This window comes from Eschrichtius robustus, chromosome 10 (genome assembly GCF_028021215.1).
Source record: "Eschrichtius robustus isolate mEscRob2 chromosome 10, mEscRob2.pri, whole genome shotgun sequence".
In the NCBI taxonomy this organism is placed as follows: domain Eukaryota; kingdom Metazoa; phylum Chordata; class Mammalia; order Artiodactyla; family Eschrichtiidae; genus Eschrichtius; species Eschrichtius robustus.
In genome coordinates, this window is record NC_090833.1 from 31,730,365 (window position 1) to 31,753,978 (window position 23,614).

Consider the following 23,614-nt stretch of genomic DNA (forward strand, 5'->3'; position numbering starts at 1 on the left):
AGTATAATTGCTTCACAATACCATGTTAGTTTCTGTTGCACAACAAAGCAAATCAGCCATATGCATACACATGTCCCCATATCCCCTTCCTCTTGAGCCTCCCTCCCATCCTCCCTATCCCACCCCTCTAGGTCATCGCAAAGCACCGAGATGATCTCCCTGTGCTATGCTGCTGCTTCCCACCAGCCAACTATTTTACATTCGGTAGTGTATATATGTCGATGCTACTCTCACTTCACCCCAGCTTCGCCCTCCCACCCCATGTCATCAAATTCATTCTCTATGCCTACATCTTTATTCCTGCCCTGCAACTAGGTTCACCTGTACCATTTTTTTTTTTTTTTTAGATTCCATATATATATATGTTTGCATATGGTTATTTGTTTTTCTCTTTCTGACTTACTTCATTCTGTATGACAGACTCTAGGTCCATCCACCTCACTACAAATAACTCAATTTCATTTGTTTTTATGGCTGAGTAATATTCCATTGTATATATGTGCCACATCTTCTTTATCCATTCATCTGTTGATGGACATTTAGGTTGGTTCCATGCCCTGGCTATTGGAAATAGTGCTGCAATGAACATTGGGGTACATGTCTCTTTTTGAATTAAGGTTTTCTCAGGGTATATGCCCAGTAGTGGGATTGCTGGGTCGTATGGTAGTTCTATTTTTAGTTTTTTAAGGAACCTCCATACTGTTTTCCATAGTGGTTGTATCAATTTACATTCCCACCAATAATGTAGGAGGGTCCCCTTTTCACCACACCCTTTCCAGCATTTATTGTTTCTAGCTTTTTGATACTGGCCATTCTAACCGGCGTGAGGTGATACCTCATTGTAGTTTTGATTTGCATTTCTCTAATAATTAGTGATGTTGTGCATCTTTTCATGTGCCTCTTGGCCATCTGTATGTCTTCTTTGGAGAAATGTCTATTTAGGTCTTCTGCCCATTTTTTAACTGGATTGTTGATTTTTTTTGATATTGACCTCCATGAGCTGTTTGGATATTTTGGAGATTAATCCTTTGTCTGCTGTTTCATTTGCAAATATTTTCTCCATTCTGAGGGTTGTCTTTTCGTTTTGTTTATAGCTTCCTTTGCTGTGCAAAAGCTTTTAAGTTTCATTCGGTCCCATTTGTTTATTTTGTTTTTATTTCCATTACTCTAGGAGGTGGGTCAAAAAAGATCTTGCTGTGGTTTATGTCAAAGAGTGCTTTTCCTATGTTTCCCTCTAAAAGGTTTTTTTTTTAATAAATTTATTTATTTATTTATTTATTTATTTTAAGCTGTGTTGGGTCTTCGTTTCTGTGCGAGGGCTTTCTCCAGTTGCGGCGAGCAGGGACCATTCTTCATCGCGGTGCGCGGGCCTCTATCGCGGCCTCTCTTTTTGCAGAGCACAGGCTCCAGACACGCAGGCTCAGTAGTTGTGGCTGACAGGCCCAGTTGCTCCGCGGCATGTGGGATCTTCCCAGACCAGGGCTCGAACCCGTGTCCCCTGCATTGGCAGGCAGATCCTCAACCACTGCGCCAACAGGGAAGCCCTCTTCTAAAAGTTTTAAAGTGCCTCATCTTACATTTCAGTCTTTAATCCATTTTGAGCTTATTTTTCTGTATGGTGTTAGGGAGTGTTCTAATTTCATTCTTTTACATGTAGCTGTCCAGTTTTCCCAGCACCACTTATTGAAGAGACTATCTTTTCTCCATTGTATATCCTTGCCTCCTTTGTCATAGATTAGTTGACCACAGGCGCATGGGTTTATCTCTGGGCATTCTATCCTGTACCATTGATCTATATTTCTCTTTTTGTGCCAGTACCATACTGTCTTAATTACTGTAGCTTTGTGGTATAGTTTGAAGTCGGGGAGCCTGATTCCTCCACCTCCATTTTTCTTTCTCAAGATTGCTTTGGCTATTCGGGGTCTTTTGTGTTTGCATACGAACTGTAAGATTTTTTGTTCTAATTCTGTGAAGAACACCACTGGTAGTTTGATAGGGATTGCATTGAATCTGTAGATTGCTTTGAGTAATATAGTCATTTTCACAATATTGATTCTTCCAATCCAAGAACATGGTATATTTCTCCAACTGTTTATGTCATCTTTAATTTCTTTCATTAGTGTTTTATAGTTTTCTAAGTACAAGTCTTCCACCTCTTTAGGCAGGTTTATTCCTAGGTATTTTATTCTTTTTGTTGCAACGGTAAATGGGAGTGTTCCCTTAATTTCCTTCTGATTTTTCGTTGTTGGTGTATAGGAATGCCAGAGATTTCTGTGCATTAATTTTGCATCCTGCAACCTTATGGTGTATGATCCTTTTAATGTGTTGTTGGATTCTGTTTGCTAGTATTTTGTTGAGGATTTTTGCATCTACATTCATCAGTGATAGTGGTCTGTAATTTTCTTTTTTTGTAGTATCTTTGTCCGGTTTTGCTATCAGGGTGATCATGGCCTCATAGAATGGGTTTGGGAGTGTTCCTTCCTCTGCAATTTTTTGGAAGAGTTTGAGAAGGATGGGTGTTAGCTCGTCTCTAAATGTTGGATAGAATTCACCTGTGAAGCCATCTGGTCCTGGACTTTTCTTTGCTGGAAGATGTTTTAGTCCCAGTTTCAATTTCATTACTTGTGATTGGTCTGTTCATGTTTTCTATTTCTTGCTGGTTCAGTCTTGGAAGGTTATACCTTTCTAAGAATTTGTCCATTTCTTCCAGGTTGTCCATTTTATTGGCATACAGTTGCCTGTAGTAGTCTATTAGGATGCTTTGTATTTCTGCGGTGTCCGTTGTAACTTCTCCTTTTTCATTTCTAATTTTATTGATTTGAGTCCTCTCCCTCTTTTTCTTGATGAGTCTGGCTAAAGGTTCATCAATTTTGTTTATCTTCTCAAAGAACCAGCTTTTAGTTTTATTGATCTTTGCTATTGTTTTCTTTGTTTCTATTTCATTTATTTCTGCTCTGGTCTTTATGATTTCTTCTACTAACTTTGGGTTTTGTTTGTTCTTTCTCTAGTTCCTTTAGGTGTAAGATAAGATTGTTTATTTGAGATTTTTCTTGTTTCTTGAGGTAGGATTGTATTGCTATAAACTTCCCTCTTAGAACTGCTTTTGCTGCATCCCATAGGTTTTGGATCGTCGTGTTTTTGTTGTCATTTGTCTTTAGGTATGTTTTGATTTCCTCTTTGATTTCTTCAGTGATTTCTTGGTTATTTAGTAACGTATTGTTTAGCCACTATGTGTTTGTGTTTTTTATGCTTTTTTCCCTGTAACTGATTTCTAATCTCAAAGCACTGTGGTCTGCAAATATACTCAATATGATTTCAATTTTCTTAAATTTACCAAGGCTTGATCTGTGACCCAAGATGTGATCTATCCTGGAGAATGTTCAGTGTGCACTTGAGAAGAAAGTGTAATCTGCTGTTTTTGGATGGAATGGCCTATAAATATCAATTAAATCTATCTGGTCTATTGTGTCATTTAAAGCTTGTGTTTCCTTATTCTCTGTCTGGATGATCTGTCCATTGGTGTAAGTGAGGTGTTAAACTCCCCCACTATGACTGTGTTACTGTCGATTTCCTCTTTTACAGGTGTTAGCAGTTGCCTTATGTATTGAGATTTATAACTGTTATATCTCCTTCTTGGATTGATCCCTCCTACAGTTATGTAGTGTCCTTACTTGTCTCTTGTAAAATTCTTTATTTTAAAGTCTATTTTATCTGATATGAGTATTGCTACTCCAGCTTTCTTTTGATTTCCATTTGCATGGAACATCTTTTTCCATCCCCTCACTTTCAGTCTGTATATGTCCCTAGTTCTGAAGTGAGTCTCTTGTAGACAGCATATATATGGCTCTTGTTTTGGTAGCCATTCAGCGAGCCTGTGTCTTTTGGTTGGAGCATTTAATCCATTCATGTTTAAGGTAATTATCGATATGTATGTTCCTATTACCATTTTCTTAATTATTATGGGTTTGTTTTTGTAGGTCCTTTTCTTCCCTTGTGTTTCCCACTTAGAAAAGTTCCTTTAGCATTTGTTGTAGAGCTGGTTTGGTGGTGCTGAATTCTCTTAGCTTTTGCTTGTCTGTAAAGCTTTTGATTTCTCCATCGAATCTGAATGAGATCCTTGCTGGGTAGAGTAATCTTGGTTGTAGGTTCTTCCCTTTCATCACGTAAATATATCGTGCCACTCCCTTCTGGCTTGTAGAGTTCCTGCTGAGAAATCAGCTGTTAACCTTATGGGAGTCCCCTTGTATGTTATTTGTCATTTTTCCCTTGTTGCTTTTAATAATTTTTCTTTGTCTTTAATTTTTGTCAGTTTGATTACTCTGTGTCTCAGCATGTTTTTCCTTGGGTTTATCCTGCCTGGGACTCTCTGTGTTTCCTGGACTTGGGTGGCTATTTCCATGTTAGGGAAGTTTTCCACTATAATCTCTTCAAATATTTTCTCGGGTCCTTTCTCTCTCTCTTCTCCTTCTGGGACTGCTATAATGTGAATGTTGGTGCATTTCATGTTGTCCCAGAGATCTCTTAGGCTGTATTCATTTCTTTTCATTCTTTTCTCTTTATTCTGTTCCATGGCAGTGAACTCCACCATTCTGTCTTCCAGGTCATTTATCCATTCTTCTGCTTCAGTTATTCTGCCACTGATTCCTTCTATTGTATTTTTCATTTCAGTTACTGTATTGTTCATCTCATTTGTTTGTTCTTTAATATTTCTAGGTGTTTGTTCTTTAATTCTTCTAGCTCTTTGTTAAACATTTCTTGCATCTTCTCGATCTTTGCCTCCATTCTTTTTCCAAGGTCCTGGATCATTTTCACTATCATTATTCTGAATTCTTTTTCTGGAAGGTTGCCTATCTCCACTTCATTTAGTTGTTTTTCTGGGTTTTATCTTGTTCCTTCATCTGTCTTTCTGTGAATGTGGTTTTCATCCACAGGCTGCAGGATTGTAGTTCTTGCTTCTGCTGTCTGCCCTCTGGTGGATGAGGCTATCTAAGAGGCTTGTGCAAGCTTCCTGATGGGAGGGACTGGTGGTGGGTAGAACTGGGTGTTGCTCTGGTGGGCAAAGCTCAGTAAAACTTTAATCTGATTGTCTGCTGATGGGTGGGGCTGAGTTCCCTCCCTGTTGGCTGTTTGGCCTGAGGCGACCCAGCACTGGAGGCTACAGGCTCTTTGGTCGGGCAAATGGCCGACTTTGGGAGGGCTCATGCCAAGGAGTACTTCCCAGAACTTCTGCTGCCAGTGTCCTTGTCCTCACGGTGAGCCACAGCCACCCCCCACCTCTGCAGGAGACACTCCAACACTAGCAGGTAGGTCTGGTTCAGTCTCCTGTGGGGTCACTGCTCCTTCCCCTGGGTCCTGATACACACACTACTTTGTATGTGCCCTCCAAGAGTGGAGTCTCTGTTTCTCCCAGTCCTGTAGAAGTCCTGCATTCAAATCCCGCTAGCCTTCAAAGTCTGATTCTCTAGGAATTCCTCCTCCCATTGCTAGACCCCCAGGTTGGGAAGCCTGACGTGGGGCTCAGAACCTTCACTCCAGTGGGTGGACCTCTGTGGTATAACTGTTCTCCAGTTTGTGAGTCACCCACTCAGTGGTTATGGGATTTGATTTTATTGTGATTGCGCCCCTCCTACCATCTCACTGGGGCTTCTCCTTTGTCTTTGGACATGGGGTATCTTTTTTGGTGAGTTCCAGTGTCTTCCTGTCGATGACTGTTCAGCAGTTAGTTGTGATTCATGTGTTCTCGCAGGAGGGAGTGAGCACATGTCCTTCTACTCCAACATCTTGAACCAATCTCCTCATAAGCAAGGTTTTTAAATGAATCGAAAGATACTGCCAAAGCATCCGGCAGAGGAGTGTTTAATGGGCATGTGAGGTCATTGTTCTTAAACTGGCACGAACCTAAGTCTAACTTGAACAGATTTATAAGCTTGTAAGAAGGCAGAGGAGTCAAAGGAAAGTTCGCTCAGCAGCAGGATCAAATCACACTATAAGCCCTTAGGCAGTTTGCTCCTACAAGGCAAGCAACTTGTCTTTAAACATCCTCATATCCCTAGCACCTAGCCTAGTGCCTAGCACAAAGTAAGCACTGGATAAATGTCTACCGATCTAAACTCCTAACTTTTATTTTCCTTTCTTGCTTTGCCGCAAGGTAAGAATACAAGGGATTCCAGACAGATCATGAGAAGATTCTCTAGCTGGTCAAAAGGTCAAAAAGGCTTCATAATCTTAGAGCTGCAGGGAAAGACTTTCAAAGAATGAAAAGCAGAATCATAAAGACAAATATAAATATGAAATGAAAATTTAAAACTTCATTATATCAGAAAATATAAACAAAATGAAAATTAAAGTGATACTAGGATAACTTTTTTAAAATACAGAACTCTTTTTTGTAATCTATATAAACTAAAAGTAACCATCTCTAAGGTAAATACTATGAAGTGATTTAGTACTTAAAAGAGAAATTAAAACACCTCTGTGTTTGTATTAACAGAATATTTGTAGAAGGAAGTATAAGAATTAACAGATGTTGCCTCTGAGAAGAGCAACTGGTATTCTAGAATGGAAGGAAGACATTTTTCATTATATATCTTATATAATGTTCCAGTTGTTTACTATGGGCATATATCACTCTTCTAAAAAATGTGTCAAAATGGCACCTACATCATAGGTTCTCATGAGAGTTTATGAGTTATGTAAACTTATATATATATATATATATAAAATATTTAGAATAGTCAATGGATATAAAATGCTCAGCACAGTAAGCAATATTATAAGGACACAAATAGTATATTTTATATAGTGTATACACATGTCTTCCCAAATCAACACAAGGGAAAAAGAAAATACTAAAAATGGACAAAGAATATGAAATATTAATTCACAAGAAATGGTCAATAAGTTTATGGTACATTTCCAATTTCCCTAGTAATCAAATGCAAATAAAAAAGCTTTTTCCCTTTCAGATTTATATAATTTTAAAGGATTGACAAAATCCACTACCAAGAGGTTGAAAGGAGACAAGCAGCCTGATACATTGCTCTTGGTGAGAATGTTAACCTGTACATGAATATCTCATTGGCCCAACAATTCCACGTCAAAGAATTTAACCTAAGGAAATATAAGACAGTTGGAAGAAGGGAACAGCCCCAGTTTTCCCCATACAGGATGCCTGAAACACCAACAAAAACCCTGCAATCTTTGTGGCATGAAGAACCAAAGCCACTGGAAAGTGAGAGAGAAAATCCCAGAAAGGAGAGAGGGAGCACGGAGTCCCAGATTCTGTGGCTGACCTCTGAACCAAGCACTCAGGGGGCACACTCCAAGTAGCCCACCTAAGACTAAAAGAAATGATATTTGTGTTTCTACCCACAACGGGAAAGATAGAGTCTGCAGTGTAAGTTCAGCCAATTTAACTGTTTCAAAAATGACAATACTCAGAGGAACATAACATAATTCAAACACTCAAAAACATATCATTCACAACATGTAGGATATATTCAAAATAAATATGAAACAAAACACAAGAAAATATAATGCGTTCTCAAATGAAAAGGCAATCAACAGAGATGATCCCTAAGATGTCCCAGATGTTGAAACTGGCAAAGATTTTTAAAGCAGCAATATCTATGCTCAAGGAAAATATTCTTGTAATGAATGAAAAGACAGGAAATCTCAGATAAATAGAAACTATAAATTCTTAATAAAATATCTGAAATTAAAGACTCACTGGATGGGCAGAATGGAAATGACAGAAGAAAGGATTAGTGACCCTTGAGATAGGTCAATAAAACTTATATAATGTGAAGAATAGGAAGAAGTAAAAGTTCATGAGGGCTTGGTATACACCATGTACACCAACACCTTCTTTTAAGGAAAGAAGCCCACTTCAGTTACTATCATTTTTAAGAAGGTTTAGGGAGAAGGAGGGCAGTCAAACACATCACCACCTATTTTTTTTTAACTTAATTTTTATTTTATATTAGAATATAGTCGATGTACAATTTTGTGTCAGTTTCAGGTGTACAGCAAAGTGATTCAGTTATACGTATACACATAACCATTCTTTTTCAGATTCTTTTCCCATGTAGGTTATTACAGAATAGAGTTCCCTGTGCTATACAGTAGGTCCATGTTGATTATCTATTTTATAAATAGTAGTTACACTGGCCTGACTATTGTTACATAAGCAACCATGGAGGGGTGGGCATAAGGTTAGCTAAGTGACTTCAAAGGTGGCTAGTGTGAATAAATAGTGGATTGTAAAGTCCCTTTTGACCAAGAACAACCTTTTTGGCTGGTCGACAGTACACTCCCCAACCCTTCTTCCTTTACTTAAACTTTCTACTTCTTTTAATGAAAATAAACATGATAGTTAATAGTTTTCAAAGAGGCTTCATATTCAAGCTCCCTTTCTGATTTTAATTCTCATTACAATATCATAAGAAAGGGTGGGAAATATGCCTTCTCTTTTCAGATGGATCATACAGAAACATGACTGAAGTTATAGGGTTACTAGAAGTAACTGACTATCCTATGCTTTTATTCCTGATCTGTTCCCTTTCCTACCTTTAAAAATCCAAAATGGTGGGTACAGTTAGAATAAGATTATGAGTTTAAAAAATTCTAGTTCCTTCTTTGTCTCATCTCAAATTCTTAATAAGGGACCGTCTTGTGAACAATATTCTGAAGCCAAATTATAACTTAATCACAAAAAAAAAAGAATTGAGGGAATTCCCTGGCAGTCCAGTGGTTAGGACTCTGCACTTTCACTGCCTAGGGCGCGGGTTCAATCCCTGGTCAGGAAACTAAGATCCCTTAAGCCAGGTGGCGAAGCCAAAAAAAAAAAGAAGAAGAATTGAATGTAACACATTTCATTTCCATTCCTTTTCTTTTTTTAAACAACAAAATCACAACTAAAACAACATTTGAAAAGCAAAGATATTCACACTCTTGGTTTGAGGTTCCCCTTTCTAGTCCATCTCTAACCCTGATCTACCCTGAGGTACCAAATCAGTCATGTTCTTTGGCCTAAAAAGATGAGACAGCAGCAAATAAGAATGGAAGGGAAAGAGATAGACTAGAAAGAGAAGGAAATGGGAAAAAAAGGCCAACATTTTAAATAAGTGACTCTACTGCAATCTGTCCTTTATTTCCTTTCAGTGACAATTATACCTTACATTTGAATAGAACTTTAATATATTTTTCAAGGCATTTTCACATTCTATTAGAGCCAGTCTGCTCCCATAATTCAAGAAAAGAAGCATGGAAGGTACAAATAAGAGCGCTTCATCTGACAAAAAAGAATCTGTGGGCTGTGAACCCAAATTTCTTGTGGGGTTCAAGGTGTTTTAATAAGCTTTTTTTTTTTTTTTTAATTTATTTATGGCTGTGTTGGGTCTTCGTTTCTGTGCAAGGGCTTTCTCTAGTTGCTGCAAGTGGGGGCCACTCTTCAACGCGGTGCACGGGCCTCTCACTATCGCGACCTCTCTTGTTGTGGAGCACAGGTTCCAGACGCGCAGGCTCAGTAATTGTGGCTCACGGGCCTAGTTGCTCTGCGGCATGTGGGATCTTCCCAGACCAGGGCTCGAACCCGTGTCCCCTGCATTGGCAGGCAGATTCTCAACCACTGCGCCACCAGGGAAGCCCCTTAATAAGCTTTTTAATTTGAAAAATGTGGAATTATAAAATATGACAAATATAAAAGTTTTGAAAAGAGGTTTGATTTCCTTACCTGAAATTGACATGCACATTTCAAACCATCTCCATCTTCTTTACAGACTCCTCCATATTTACACGATGATTCATCACAAACCCTTATATCAGATTCCCTCACATTTAATTCTGTAAAAGAGGAAACATTGTTTCATATATATTTGTCTTTTTTATCCAAAGGTACATATATAAATAAAAGAAAAAATCCTTACACCTCATTCACAAGTATAATAATAAGACACAACATACAAAAAAACATGCACCAAGTTCTACAGGACACAAGATGTTCAAGATTCCCCAAAGAGAGTCCTGCATAATATGCCCAAAAGCATATAAAAGCAAAGAAAAATAAAACTCAAAATTTCAGGATTTCACATAATTCCCAAAGATAAATCCAAAGAATCTTTCTATTTTGCCTGCCAAGAGCTTAAGACAGTCTTCTTACTATTGTCTTAACATTTTAGATTATTTTTCTAGTGTTTAAGTTACTTTTAAGGATAAAAAATAATAACTAAAAAGAATCTTGATTCTTCTGGTACCCAAAATAAGTTTTGGATGATCATTATTCACTCTAGAACAAACAAACAGTTTTAATTACAAAAGAATTATGAAGTAAGCTTGAATCTCATACAATAGGTACATATGGAGCATTTACATGCAAAGAAGGATTCAAAATCTTTCTAAACTTAAATTTTTTAAATGACTGATTTAATTTTACTACCACAGGAAGCAGAGCCTATCAATAATACTAGTATTCTGTGGTCATTCTGTGCCTGTTCCAAAACTGTCAGTCTTATTCTGGAACTATCAAAATAATCTCTCTAGGAAACCTAATAAACTGCTTCCAGGTTAGTGCTAAGTAAAGCAGCCAATCACATGGAATTGGGTGAAAACCACTACAAAGACAATTTTCATATCCTCCCTACTGGGAATGAGAGCTATAACAACAAATACACTTACACAAACAGTAAACAAACGGTTGCTTAAAAACTCATCCCAGTGAACTCATGAGTCTGGGAGCAGAGAGGCCTAAGTTAGCTTCTGACCCTGTGGTTCAACAGCTGAGAGACTCTGGAAAGAGCACAAGATCTCCTGCAGCTCTAGATGGAGACAAGGTCTTGGCAAACAGATCTCAGCGAGCTTTTCTCCAGCAATCCTTCATCCCTGGTTGTTTTCTACTTCTAGACTTCAAATCAGGACTCGGTGGACTAAGTCAAGGAGGTTCTACTTCTCTATCTAGTGACATCTGTCCTGGATGACCACCATTTCCTCTCTCTGCCCCACTTGTCCTCAGTGCTCTGCAATGTGTCTCAGGTCTCCTCCTCCTAGCTGACCCTCCAATGAGTTGGCAGTCAAGTGCCTAAATACACAAGGAGTTGATAGTCACAGTACTTATTTGAGAAACCACTCTGCACCAAGCACTGCACTAAAGTAAGCATATGTCTATGTAACTATTGGTTACAAAAATTTTTTCTTCTTTTCCTTAAATGGACCTCAGGTGCACAAAATTGGATTGCTCTAAAGTTCAAGCATATGTGTAAAATTTTAAAAAAAAAAAGATGAGTAGAAATGAAAACTACAGGAAACTAATGCAGCTGTTTTGTTGCTCTCTCTGTTTCTCTCACTATTCAAGGCACAAATGACCATCTTTCTCTTCTTTCATCCTGGCTCTGGAGGCTTTATGTTCTTGGTTTTCCTCATCTCCCACTTTTTGCTTGTTCTTCCCTTCCCCCCTTAACCTCTTGCATTACCTCCTGAGGCTCAATCTTAAGTGTGGGGTTTGCTTTTTTTCAATCTGCCTACATTCCTACTGGGAACCTGCACAAGGTCCGGGTTCCAGTTACTGTCTAATGTACATTTTAAAACCCAAGGAAGATAACTATATATTAATAAAGAACTGCTCTGGAAAAGAAGATAAGAATGCATAATATCTTTGCTCAACCACATCAATTTAAGGGACCATAGAAATAAAAACAACTGCACAATTTGAGAAATAAAATTTAGTGTATTTCTCTTATTTCTTTTCTTTGTAGCCTTAAAGTTCACACTGGGTTCCAATACAATCACACATACCAAACAAGAATAAAGTTTTTATTTTGTCCATGGGTCAAGATCATGCTCTGAGTTAAGACTTGCTATCCTGGCTTGAGATTCTTTTGAGTTGCAGTGTTTTACCTGTTGCATTTTAAAAGCACAACGGGATTGCAATCTAGAGCCTAAACCCTCCCTGCCACTAAGATTCTCACATGTCTGTGAGAGTTGTTCAGGCATCTGTTTGCATGAGGGATGAAGGAACATTTTTAGAGAATAATCATCCTTACTAAAGTAAGGCAGAAAAGCTCAGCCTGATAAACAAAGCCTTGGCTGGAAAGGAGGAGTGATCCCAAGCACAGGGTGGTATCTCATCCAGACTGCCCCAAAGGGTCATCATGACGGAGACAGAGAGGCTAACAATGAGAAACTAAAGAATGCCTTTCACTGAAAACTCTGAAGCACCCAAACAATCCCACTCCTGGGCATATACCTGGAGAAAACCATAATTCAAAAAGATACATGCACCCCAATGTTCACGGCAGCACTATTTACAATAGCCAGGACGTGGAAGCAACCTAAATGTCCATCAACAGAGGAATGGAAAAAGAAGATGTGGTACATATATACAATGGAATATTAGTCAGCCATAAAAAAGAACAGAAATAATGCCATTTGCAGCAACATGGGTGGACCTAGAGATTGTCATACTGAGTGAAGTAAGTCAGACACAGAAAGACAAATATCATATGATATCGCTTATATGTGGAATCTAAAAAAAAAGGGTACAAATGAACTTATTTACAAAACAGAAGTAGAGTCACGAATGTAGAAAACAAACATATGGTTACCAGGGGATGGGGGGGAGGGATAAATTGGGAGATTGGGATTGACATATACACACTACTATATATAAAATAGACAACTAATAAGAACCTGCTGTATATAGCACAGGGAACTCTACTCAATACTCTCGTAAGGGCCTATATGGGAAAAGAATGTAAAAAAAAAAAGTGGATACATGTATAACTGATTCGCTTTGCTGTACACCTGAAACTAACATAATATTGTAAATCAACTATACTTCAATAAAAATTGAAAACAAAAACAAACCAAAAGAAGCTCTGAGGCAACAAGACACAAAGAGCTCCACTTTGATACCCACATGACAAGATATAAGAGGGGTAGAAAAGGGGCTAGGACACCTCACCATCCCCAGCCCAGCACACCTGGGCAGGCCAGCACAAAGCCAAGGAGGTAGTGGTGTCAGGCTCCAAGGTACACCTCTGATATCTAGGGGGAGGTACCAATGCGCAACTTCAGGGGCAGCTAACATCACAAGAAAAACAAGACATGCTGTGTGGCAGCGGCCAGAATACATTAGTGAGCCTACATGGTACACCCCTGGGTAACTCCAAAAATAAACTTGGCAAGGAGGCATTCTGTGGGAGCTAGAGGTCCTACATTAACAGGTAAGGGTGAAAAGTCATGAAATTCTGATTATACTGGTTACTTGTCATGTTTTATTTTACACCTATCTTGCTATCAAATCCATGCTATTTTCATGTGTGTTAATGTGGTAAATGTGATTATGTAGTTAGTTGATCAGGAAGCAATTATGTATCTCCTATGTATCTAATATTATGCTAAGAATTTGGTATACACTGGAAAGAACATAACAGGGAGCTTATGATCTTGCTAACATATGGAACAATAAGCGATTAATTCAATATAAATATAGTCTATAATAAGGGGGAAATTGTGTTGTACAGACTATGTTTGCTCTAGGAGTTTCAAGAAGTAGGAAATAAAAATGGATTTGAAGTATAGGGTGCAGTGTCAAAGACAGCAACACTTGCACTGACCTTGAAAAATTATTAAGACTTTTTCTGATTATAAAACTAATATAGATAGGATCATTACACAAAATTTAGAAATGGCATTGTTTTAATTGCCCACAACATGTGGTAATATTAAAAGAGAGAGAAAAGAATGTTCTTATCTATGAACAACATAAGTGAAAGCAGAGACACAAATAATTTAATAGTACACATAAACATTAATTATCAGTGGTTCCCAAACCATGTTCCTTAGGAAAACTCGTGTCCTAGACTATAGTGTACCTTCATTAAAATCAAGTAGAATTTCAGTTTCTCATTTGAAAGGGAAAAACTTCAATGGAGAGAATTTTCTCATTTTAAGTGAGCTTTTTTTCACTTAGATTTCTTTTTTTTCACTTAGATTTTTTTTTTAAGATTTATTTATTTTTATTGATTGATTGATTGACTGATTGATTGCTATGTTGGGTCTTTGTTTCTGTGCTAGGGCTTTCTCTAGTTGCGGCAAGCGGGGGCCACTCTTCATCGCGGTGCGCGGGCCTCTCACTATCGTGACCTCTCTTGTTGCGGAGCACAGGCTCCAGACGCGCAGGCTCAGTCGTTGTGGCTCACGGGCCTAGGTGCTCCGCAGCACGTGGGATCTTCCCACACCAGGGCTCGAACCCGTGTCCCCTGCATTGGCAGGCAGATTTTTAACCACTGCACCACCAGCGAAGTCCTCCAACAGTGTTTTATGAGAACACAAGATAATGAATGTCACAAGCTCACGAACATACACTTTAAATTGTTTTGTCATTGTGGCCGTCGTGGCTAATTGCCTACTTTGGATCTATTCTCTCCTTCTTACTTAGTAAGGGAACCCCAATTTTGTTCTGGGAAACAAGGTACTCAGCTAAGTAATCTATTTCCCCAAATCCCTTGCTGTGTACCACAGTTGATATATAAGCACTGTCCATTCCTCCTTCCTTCTTCCATTCTTTGTTCTGTTTGGAAAGTAAACCTCTTGCCTAAGGTTGTGGAAACCATCTTACATGCGTGAAGGTGAAAGCTACGAGCTAAAGATGGTAGACCAGACAGACAGGAGCAAGAGTGTGGAGAGAATTATGGAATCACCACACCCACCCTGGATTTCATCCCTCCAGACTTACTGTTACGGGAAATGAACACATAAAGTCCTTATCATTTAAGCCACTATTGGTCAGGTCACTGATACATGTAAGTTAAAGACAATCCTGACATAATGATTGCATGTAAATTTAAGATAAACATTTCTAAGGAAAGTCTTAAATAATCTGGTGCTACATCACAGTTTACATGATAAAATTACATTATCAAGAGCATCATGACTTTCCGGTGCTCTGACTCCTCCCAAATTTGAGAACTACTGCCTTAGCTCAAACTCAGTACAGAAGGAATTCTATATTGGGATCATCTTCTGAATGTTATTTCTTTTCAAGTATTCTGTTCAGTACCAGGCATCAAGAGGGCACTCTACTACCTGTCAGTGATGATGATGATTACACACCTGCCTTCCTGAGCCCAAAATGGAAATTCAGCAAAAAGGATGAGCCATTTCTAAGGCCCTCAAAACTCAGTTCTCCAAATAGAAATATTTTACACAAGGAATCACTCAGCAGAGTGGCTCAAAACAGATATACTTTGCTCTGGTTACAAATGTGCCAGTCATATAATTCTCTAAATGTAAAACTTGTCTCAATTTTCATTAACATTTCAAAGCTGGGGAACAATACACAGTAAGGGAAGGAACCCTACTTACTGTGAACCTGAACTGCCAGAATCCCCAACTTTTGGCAGCACTAACTAGGTTCAGGCTGCAGTTCAGAATGAGACCTATTAGCACTCCAGAATGATGTGACTTTCCTACCACCGTTCCAATTAAACAGAAGGTAGCTAGAGGATCTTATGAGTCAGCTAGTAATTACAGGAGCCAAAAGTGAATTAACTTTGGAAATGTTAGGACAGAATTGAGGGCTTCTCAATCTCGGCACTACTGACATTTTGGGTTAGCTGCTTCTTTGTTGGGGGTGGGGGCTATCCTGTGCGCTGCAGGATGTTCAGCAACATCCCTGACCTCCACCCACTAGATGCCAGTAGGACCAGCTGTAACAACCAAAAATGTCTCAACATTACGAAACGTCCCCTAGGGAACAAAATCACCCCCGGGTTAGATCCACTATAAAAGATAAAATGAAAGGCTTTACATTCAATTCTCTAACACAATCATTATAAAGAAAGTGAGTCAAATAAGCAGCAATCTGCAAGATCTCTGCACATTACTACGGCTGTTTTTCATTTCAACAGGAGGACCTAAATATATTGCCTCCAAGTTTATGTCAAGTCCTGGCTCAAAGTGGGTGTCCCTCCTTTAATAATGTCTTAACCTCTAGCAAGCCTGGCTTCTTCCCCCTTCATATCAAAACTCTATCAAAGGTCAACATGACCTCTATTCTAAAGATCCATACCTTTTTTCTTAGTCTTACAACTCTTTTCTTGACCTTTCTACAGTAGTTGACACACCTGGCCTCCCCTTCCAAACTAATAATCTTGATTATCCCCCCAACTCTCTGACCACTTCCCTTTTAATCACTCCTTTTCCCTTCTCCTACTGCTCAGTCCATGTCACTCTTAGAATTTATTCCCAATTTAATCAACTCTCCAGATTAACCAAAGTGTGCTTTTCTCTGTAAAACATACAAACCAATGCCCATGGCTCAATGAATCCTCAAGGCTACTAGGTCACTCTCTAGAACATTCATGAGTACTTTAGCTCCAACCAGGAGAGCAGCTCTTGTGCTTCAAGAGTCAGTTATGTATGTTATATAGCTTGTGTATGCCAACTGTATTTGTTATTGTAATTCTGTGGTTTCAACTCTTCATAAGAGTGAAAATAAATTGTTTCTATGAAAGCAAAATTGAATGCTACAGAAAGACTTAAGATGAGCTGCTTTTTACAAATAGCTATTGCCTTAGGTGTAGGCAAGATAAAAATCTAGATTTTTGTATACACAAGTCTTTAAGTTCCTTTTTAAAGACATTAAAACTGGAATGTGTACTCAATGCATTATGAATCTGGTTTATTCAAGAAAGGGGAAATTCCAGCTATTCTCAAAGAAAAATTCTGGGCCGTCTTTCAAAATACTGTTTAATAAGTATATATTTTTAAGTTAAAATGTTACATGCATTTATGAATTATTTTGTGACTCCACACTTAAAAAACTTTGATTAACCAACTACCAGAATCTTAAAGCACTGAGACAAGACGGCTCCTACCATATATAAAAATATTCTGCCCTCAGCCATCCCGTTGTGATATCTCATTTTACTTCTTCTCTCTCAGCATTCTCATGCACTCCCACCACTCAAGTCTTCAGTTGCTTTTCCCCAACTTTATTAAAGCCATTTCATCTGCTTTTGCCAGTGCTATTTCCAGCCTTCAGAGAGCACTGTTAGGCAAAGTCCTATAAATGAATACTTAAATAATACTTAACGATAAGTATTCTTTAAGTACTTATCAACACGTGGAAATTTTCAGTTCATCGCCAGTTGATTCCTTATTGACTCCCTTTCAGGACATGTTCAAACTTTGTACCTTGTTCTTAAGAAAATTTCAATGGGTTTATTCTCATTCTCTAGATGTTAATAGTATTTGGGAAAACCTGTATACCAATCCAGTCTTACAGGACCCCTGTAGGATGCTTTCACTCCCAGAAAAACCCCAGCTTGTTCATGACCCCATATCCAACTGCCTACAAGACAGTTCCATGATCTCTACACTGAAAACAGTGGAAATATTAAGAATATTTAATGTTTAAATATTAAATATTTAAACATTAAAATATCACCAGGAAATGGTGTGACACAGCCACAAAACATTTAACAGCTGTTTAAAAAGGCTGTGTATATTATATAGCAATGTGGAAATAGCTGATGAATGTCAAGTGAAAAGGCAGAAAACAAAGCTATACACCAAGATAATGTATAAAAAACACATATAGGGGCTTCCCTGGTGGCGCAGTGGTTGAGAATCTGCCTGTCAATGCAGGGGACACGGGTTCGAGCCCTGGTCTGGGAAGATCCCACATGCCGCAGAGCAGCTAGGCCTGTGAGCCACAATTACTGAGGCTGCGCGTCTGGAGCCTGTGCTCCGTAACAAGAGAGGCCGCGACAGTGAGAGGCCCGCGCACAGCGATGAAGAGTGGCCCCCACTTGCCACAACTAGAGAAAGCCCTCGCACAGAAACGAAGACCCAACACAGCCATAAATAAATAAATAAATAAATAAATAAAAATTAAAAAAAAAAAAAACACACATATAGGAAAATCCAGCCAGGAGAAAACAAAAATTGGTTAACAGGGGTTGTGTTTGCACCAGTTGAACATGGATGATTTTTTCTCTTTAAAAGGTTCTATACCAGTTATATTTAACGGGGGAAAAGACTCAATGTGATTTCAAACAACCCCAGAGACAGCTTGCCATACAATGCACAAAGCATGAGTTTGGGGGACAATACAGGCCAGGTTCACATGCTGGTGCTTCACATTGTAGAGTATACCACCTTCCCTAGGTATTGTAATGATTAGATGAGATAATGTATTAAAAAGCAACAGTGCCTAGAACAAGTAGGTATACAACAAAGATTCACTTCCTCTCTTTCCCCAGACCAGTTTGAGAGATACCTTTAATGACACAAATCATTGAAAATCAAACAACAGATCTATCTAGTAAATGTTGACTTCAGTCTCAGCAAATGAGATGAATTAGGAATTAAATTCTCTTCAACTTGTTTACTAAATTAACCATATTACATTGTGATTTTCTGCTATAAAAATATGAGGGGGAAAATAAACTGTACTCATACTTCATGATAGAAAACCAAAAACAGTTTACATTAATATTAAACAGCATCCGCAGCAGAGATGACTAAAAGTTCTCTAAGCTATATTTAACGAAAGAAATTCACATGTGCCACATAATTATCTGACTCCAATATTTTTCATCCCATTCTGCACACTACTGCCAAACCACCCTTTGTTAAACACCACTTTGATCATGTCAATCCTCTACCCCAACACCTACAATCATTCCCTGCTGCCTACTTCAATTCTAAATGCCTCTATGCCAGTATGCTTCAGGCAAGGTGATGGGGAGGACAGTCTATTGCAGGATCAGAAAGAAATACCTAGATCTCGAGCTGGGTATTAATGGTACCCAGGGTCTTTCTAGCCCTATCAAAGATCTCGAACTTCAACACTCTCTCCCTTACTATTTCTCACTAGCTTGGCAAACCTGTGTGCTTCACTCTCACAGATCCATAAACTGAAGTCCTATATGGTTGCCAGGGGACAGGGACAGAAGAGTATTGGGACTGTTAATAGGTATGGAAATTCTTTTTGGGGGCAATGGAAATGCTTTGTAATTAGATAGTAGATAGTGGTGATGGTTGTGTAACATACTGAATATATTAAAAAACACTGAATTGTATACTTTAAAATGGTGAGTTTTATGTTATGTGAATTTATATCTCAATAAAAAATTTAAAAGTTTAAGAATAAGAGAAAATAACCATGTTACCTAAATTAAAAAAAAAAAAAAATGAACAGGCATTATAATTCAGTGTTTAAGAGGCAGACCCTAGAATCAGACCTCCTAGATCAGTATCCTGGCTCTGTCACTTATCAGCTATGTGACACCTTAGTAATTTACCACTCTGTGCCTCCGGTTCCCTCATCTGTAAAATGGGGACAATAACACTAGGGACAATAACAGTACCCATCTCATAATGTTGATGAAGGATTAAATAAAGATAGGGAAAGCACTCAGAGCAGTGCATGACACATCGTAAGTGCTATGTTAAGTGTTTGCTATTATTTTTTTATTAACACCAGCTCTGGAGAAGGTGTGGAAAATGAGCACTCAAACCAACTATAAAAGTATAAATTGGCAGAACCTCTCACAGGATAATATGGCTGTATACATGGAAATTTTAATTGTCTCTATGCCTTAACCCTACAATTCTATTCCTAGGAAATTATGATAGGGATAGAAGACAAAACATATAAAAATGTAGGTACGAGATTGGTAACATCAGCTTTTTTTTTTTAATAGCAGCAAAGTGGAAAAAACCCTAAGTGTCCATATGTTGGGAATTAATTAAATAAGTTATTGATGAAATATTATGCAGCCATGAAAGTATGCAGCAGAAACACATACACTGATATGGAAAGACCAAAATCCATTATGAAGTGAAAAAAAGCAGGTTATAAAACTATATAGGGACTTCCCTGGTGGTCCAGTGGTAAAGAATCCGCCTTCCAATTCAGGGGAGGCGGATTGGATCCCTGGTCGGGGAACTAACATCCCACGTGCCGCAGGGCAGCTAAGCCCGCACGCCACAACTGCTGAGCCCTCGCGCCTCAACTAGAGCCTGCATGCCGCAAACTACAGAGCCCACGAGCTCTAGAGCCCACGCACCACAACTAGAGAGAGAAAACCCGCACACCACAACTAGAAGGAAGGCCGTGCACCACAACGAAGAGCCCTCGCCGCAATGAAAGATCCCACATCCTTCAACGAAGAGCCTGCATGCCACAGCTAAGACCCAACGCAGCCAAAAAAATAAAGAAAAATAAATAAACTATATAGTTATAATGCAATTTATATTTTGCAACATATACATGTTTACATAAGTATTTTAAAATTCTGCATGTATATTCAGTGTATTTCCTCCATCAAAAAATTTAAAATATCAATAAATAAATCTAATTACAAAAAAACACTCTCTGGTTCTATTTCTTTTTTTCTTTTTTTTTTTCTTTTTTTGGCCCCTCCACAAGGCTTGTGGAATCTTAGTTCCCCGACCAGGGATCGAACCTGGGTCCACAGCAGTGAAAGTACTGAGTCCTAACTACTGGACTGCCAGGGAATTCCCATCTCTGGCTCTATTTCAAACCACTATTCCTTAGTGTCTGCAATACCAAATGGAATGGGAGGTAGCCAGAACCCAGAAGTCACCCACAAGGACAAAAATCTACAAAACAACCTGCAAATTGGCACTGAAGAAACTGATATTAACTATTTTAAAAGAGAACTTTAAAAGGACTTCACAAACTCTGGTGCATTAGAAAGAGCTCCAGAGTCAGAGTTTTGATTATTTGATTAAGTAACTATATAATCTTGGCCAACACTAAATCTCTCTGAGAAATCCCAGTTCCCTAGAGTAAAAATGGGTATAATAATCCCTCCTCACAGGGTTGCAAAGATTAAATGACATCTTTACAAAAGACCACTGGAAACTGTAAAGGGTACTTCTCCCCTTTGGGACAGAAACTCTGATACAACCACAACCTTAAACCATGGCAAACTGTTACAAAATAGTGAATAATTTTTTTAAAAAACTAAGTTTAATTAAATGGTAATTAGGAAGCACTTATGTTCTGAACATGGAGACGGAAACAACGGTAAACATAATGGCACCATCTAAAAAATATCTCAAACTACTTTAAAGAGAAAAAAACTATGAAAAAATGAACACAAGACACTAAAAGACTGAGCTGACTTGTGAACAATAGAGGATCTAAATATACAATAAGGCTATAAACAACAGAATTGAAATAGAAATATCAGCAGTTTAGATTCACTTGTAAAACGGTATTATACGAAAGCTGACAAGGCAAAATAAGCTAAACTTAAAAATTCCAAAAGATCTGTCCTGTGAACAATAGTGGCTCCAGGTTAAACAGGATATGCCAAAGCAAACACTAATATCAAGGAAAAAGTTCAAACTTTTTCTGGTATAAATTGAAATAGTTTCAGCATAAACATTAAGATACTGCAGAGGAGAATGGCAATCATCACAGACTTCTTCTTTACATTTTTCCATATTCCTCAAATTTCTTATATCAAACAAATATGCCTTTATAACAAAGAAAAAAGGTGTGGGGTTCTTTTTCCTTTTTCTTTTCTTTGCTTTTTTTTTTTTTAAACCATGGAAAAGAAAGACTCAGAATATTTGCACAAAAATGAGAGGAATGGCGCCATGGCTAAAAAGTTTCTGAAGGCAGCAGAATATGTTAAGAACTTCAGAATTCAAAAAATGATGAAACTACTGAGCCATGAAAAATACATGACACTTGTAAAAGGAAAAAGATTCAAATAGTAACAAAAGATTAACAGTGAATCATCTAATAAACTAAAAGCAAATACTGAGGGAGTTTTAAGATTTAAACATAGAATTTCAAAGTGCATGAGAAGAAAAATATGCAAACTCCTAAATGCTTCATTTCTCCCATGAGAGAAGCTAATAATGGAATTAACAGTAAGAATAATGAAAATAGTTCTGCTAAAACAATGTTTCTAATAATGTAAAAAAGGGGGGAGAGGGAAGGAGGAGGTAAATGGGTTGACAGTATCTCCCAATTCAGCTTTTAAAAAATTGAAAATTTACACGCCATTAGAGAAATCACATATATAGGGGAAATGAGGGATAACATATATTAACTTAAAAGATGGTTGGTTATAATAAAAAAGACAATAACAAGTATTGGCCAGAATATGGAGAAATTAGAACCCTCAGACATTGCTGGTGAAAATGTAAAATGGTGCAGCCACTTTGGAAAACAGTTTGGCAGTTCCTCAAAATGTTAAACATAGACTTACCATGTGACCCAGCAATTCTACTCCTAGGTATGTACCCAAGAAAACTGAAAACATACGTCCACACAAAAAAGTGTACATGAATGTTCATAGCAGCATTATTCATAACAGCTCAAAAGTAGAAACAAACCAAATGTCCATCAGGTGATGAATGGATAAACAGAATATGGTATTATCCATACAATGTACTATTATTTGGTCATAAAGAGGAATGAAATTCTGATACATGCTATGACATGGATGAACCTTGAAAACATTATGCTAAGTGAAAGAAGCCAATCACCAAAGGCCACATATTGTATGATTCCACTTGTATGCAATGTCTAAAATTGGCAAATCTACAGCAAAAGATAGATTAGTGGTTGCCTAGGGATGTGGGAGTGGGGTTTGGGGAGTGACTGCTAAAGAATATGAGGTCTCTTTGGGGAGGAAAAAAATGTTCCAAAATTGATTGTGGTGATGGTTGCACAACCTTGTGGCTATACTAAAAACAACTGGATTTTACATTTTAAAAGATAATCACAATAATGGAGGGTAGCACAAATATCATAATTACTTCACTTAATGTAAATGGGATGAATACCTATGAAAGCAGAATGGTCTACATATACACTGGGAAACAAATCCCAACACTTAAAACTAAAAAACAAACACAAATCCAAAAAGGAATGGGCAACATTATGACTTCAGGAGATTCTTTAAATCTGCCTTGCACAAAAATAAAAAGTACAACAAAAAATGAAACAAAAACTATTCAATGTATATGTCCCTAAGAGAATAACATAAAAACAAAAATATAAGAAAAATTTTGAAAAATAAACCTGTATTATAACTGGAGGCTTCAATGTTTCATTAACAATAGATGACAACACAAAGAATTAAAAGTACAGAACTGATATAAAGCATAAATTAAACCATTTCCCTTGGTAGGAGCCAACTTGGCAGAGTCAGGTTCAGAAAAGAAAGATTTAGATACATAAATATAGATATAATATAGATACAGATATAGATGTAAGGTAGATAGAGACATACATACATATAGATAGAGATAGAGATAGATAGACTTAGATACAGAAAGAGACTACGATAGAGCAAATGTGGTGAAACCTTAATTGGGAAATCTGGGTATACTACATCAACTTATCTCAAAGTTTGAAATTCAAAAAATTTTTTTAAGTTTAAGTAAAATTAACAGTTATATAATAGGAGACTAAGAAGCCAAGGAAATAATACTTTCTTTTCTGAGGTATAAGTATATTTCATAAAATGTGTTCTCATACTAGAACGCAGAGACACAGCTAGTTCTAATGTGAAAACCTAGAAATTCTATGACACATTCTTAGACCATAATGCAAAAC

At 37.7% G+C, this 23,614-nt stretch overlaps 1 protein-coding gene across 1 annotated transcript in view; it reads right to left on the bottom strand.

Annotated features, from left to right (window-relative positions):
• TMEFF1 (transmembrane protein with EGF like and two follistatin like domains 1) overlaps window positions 1-23,614 on the bottom strand; it is a 92,900-nt gene that overhangs the window by 57,675 nt on the left and 11,611 nt on the right. The window contains exon 2 of the mRNA XM_068553035.1: window positions 9,734-9,843. Within this exon, the coding sequence (XP_068409136.1) occupies window positions 9,734-9,843 (110 nt within the window). The remainder of the gene's footprint in view (window positions 1-9,733; window positions 9,844-23,614) is intronic.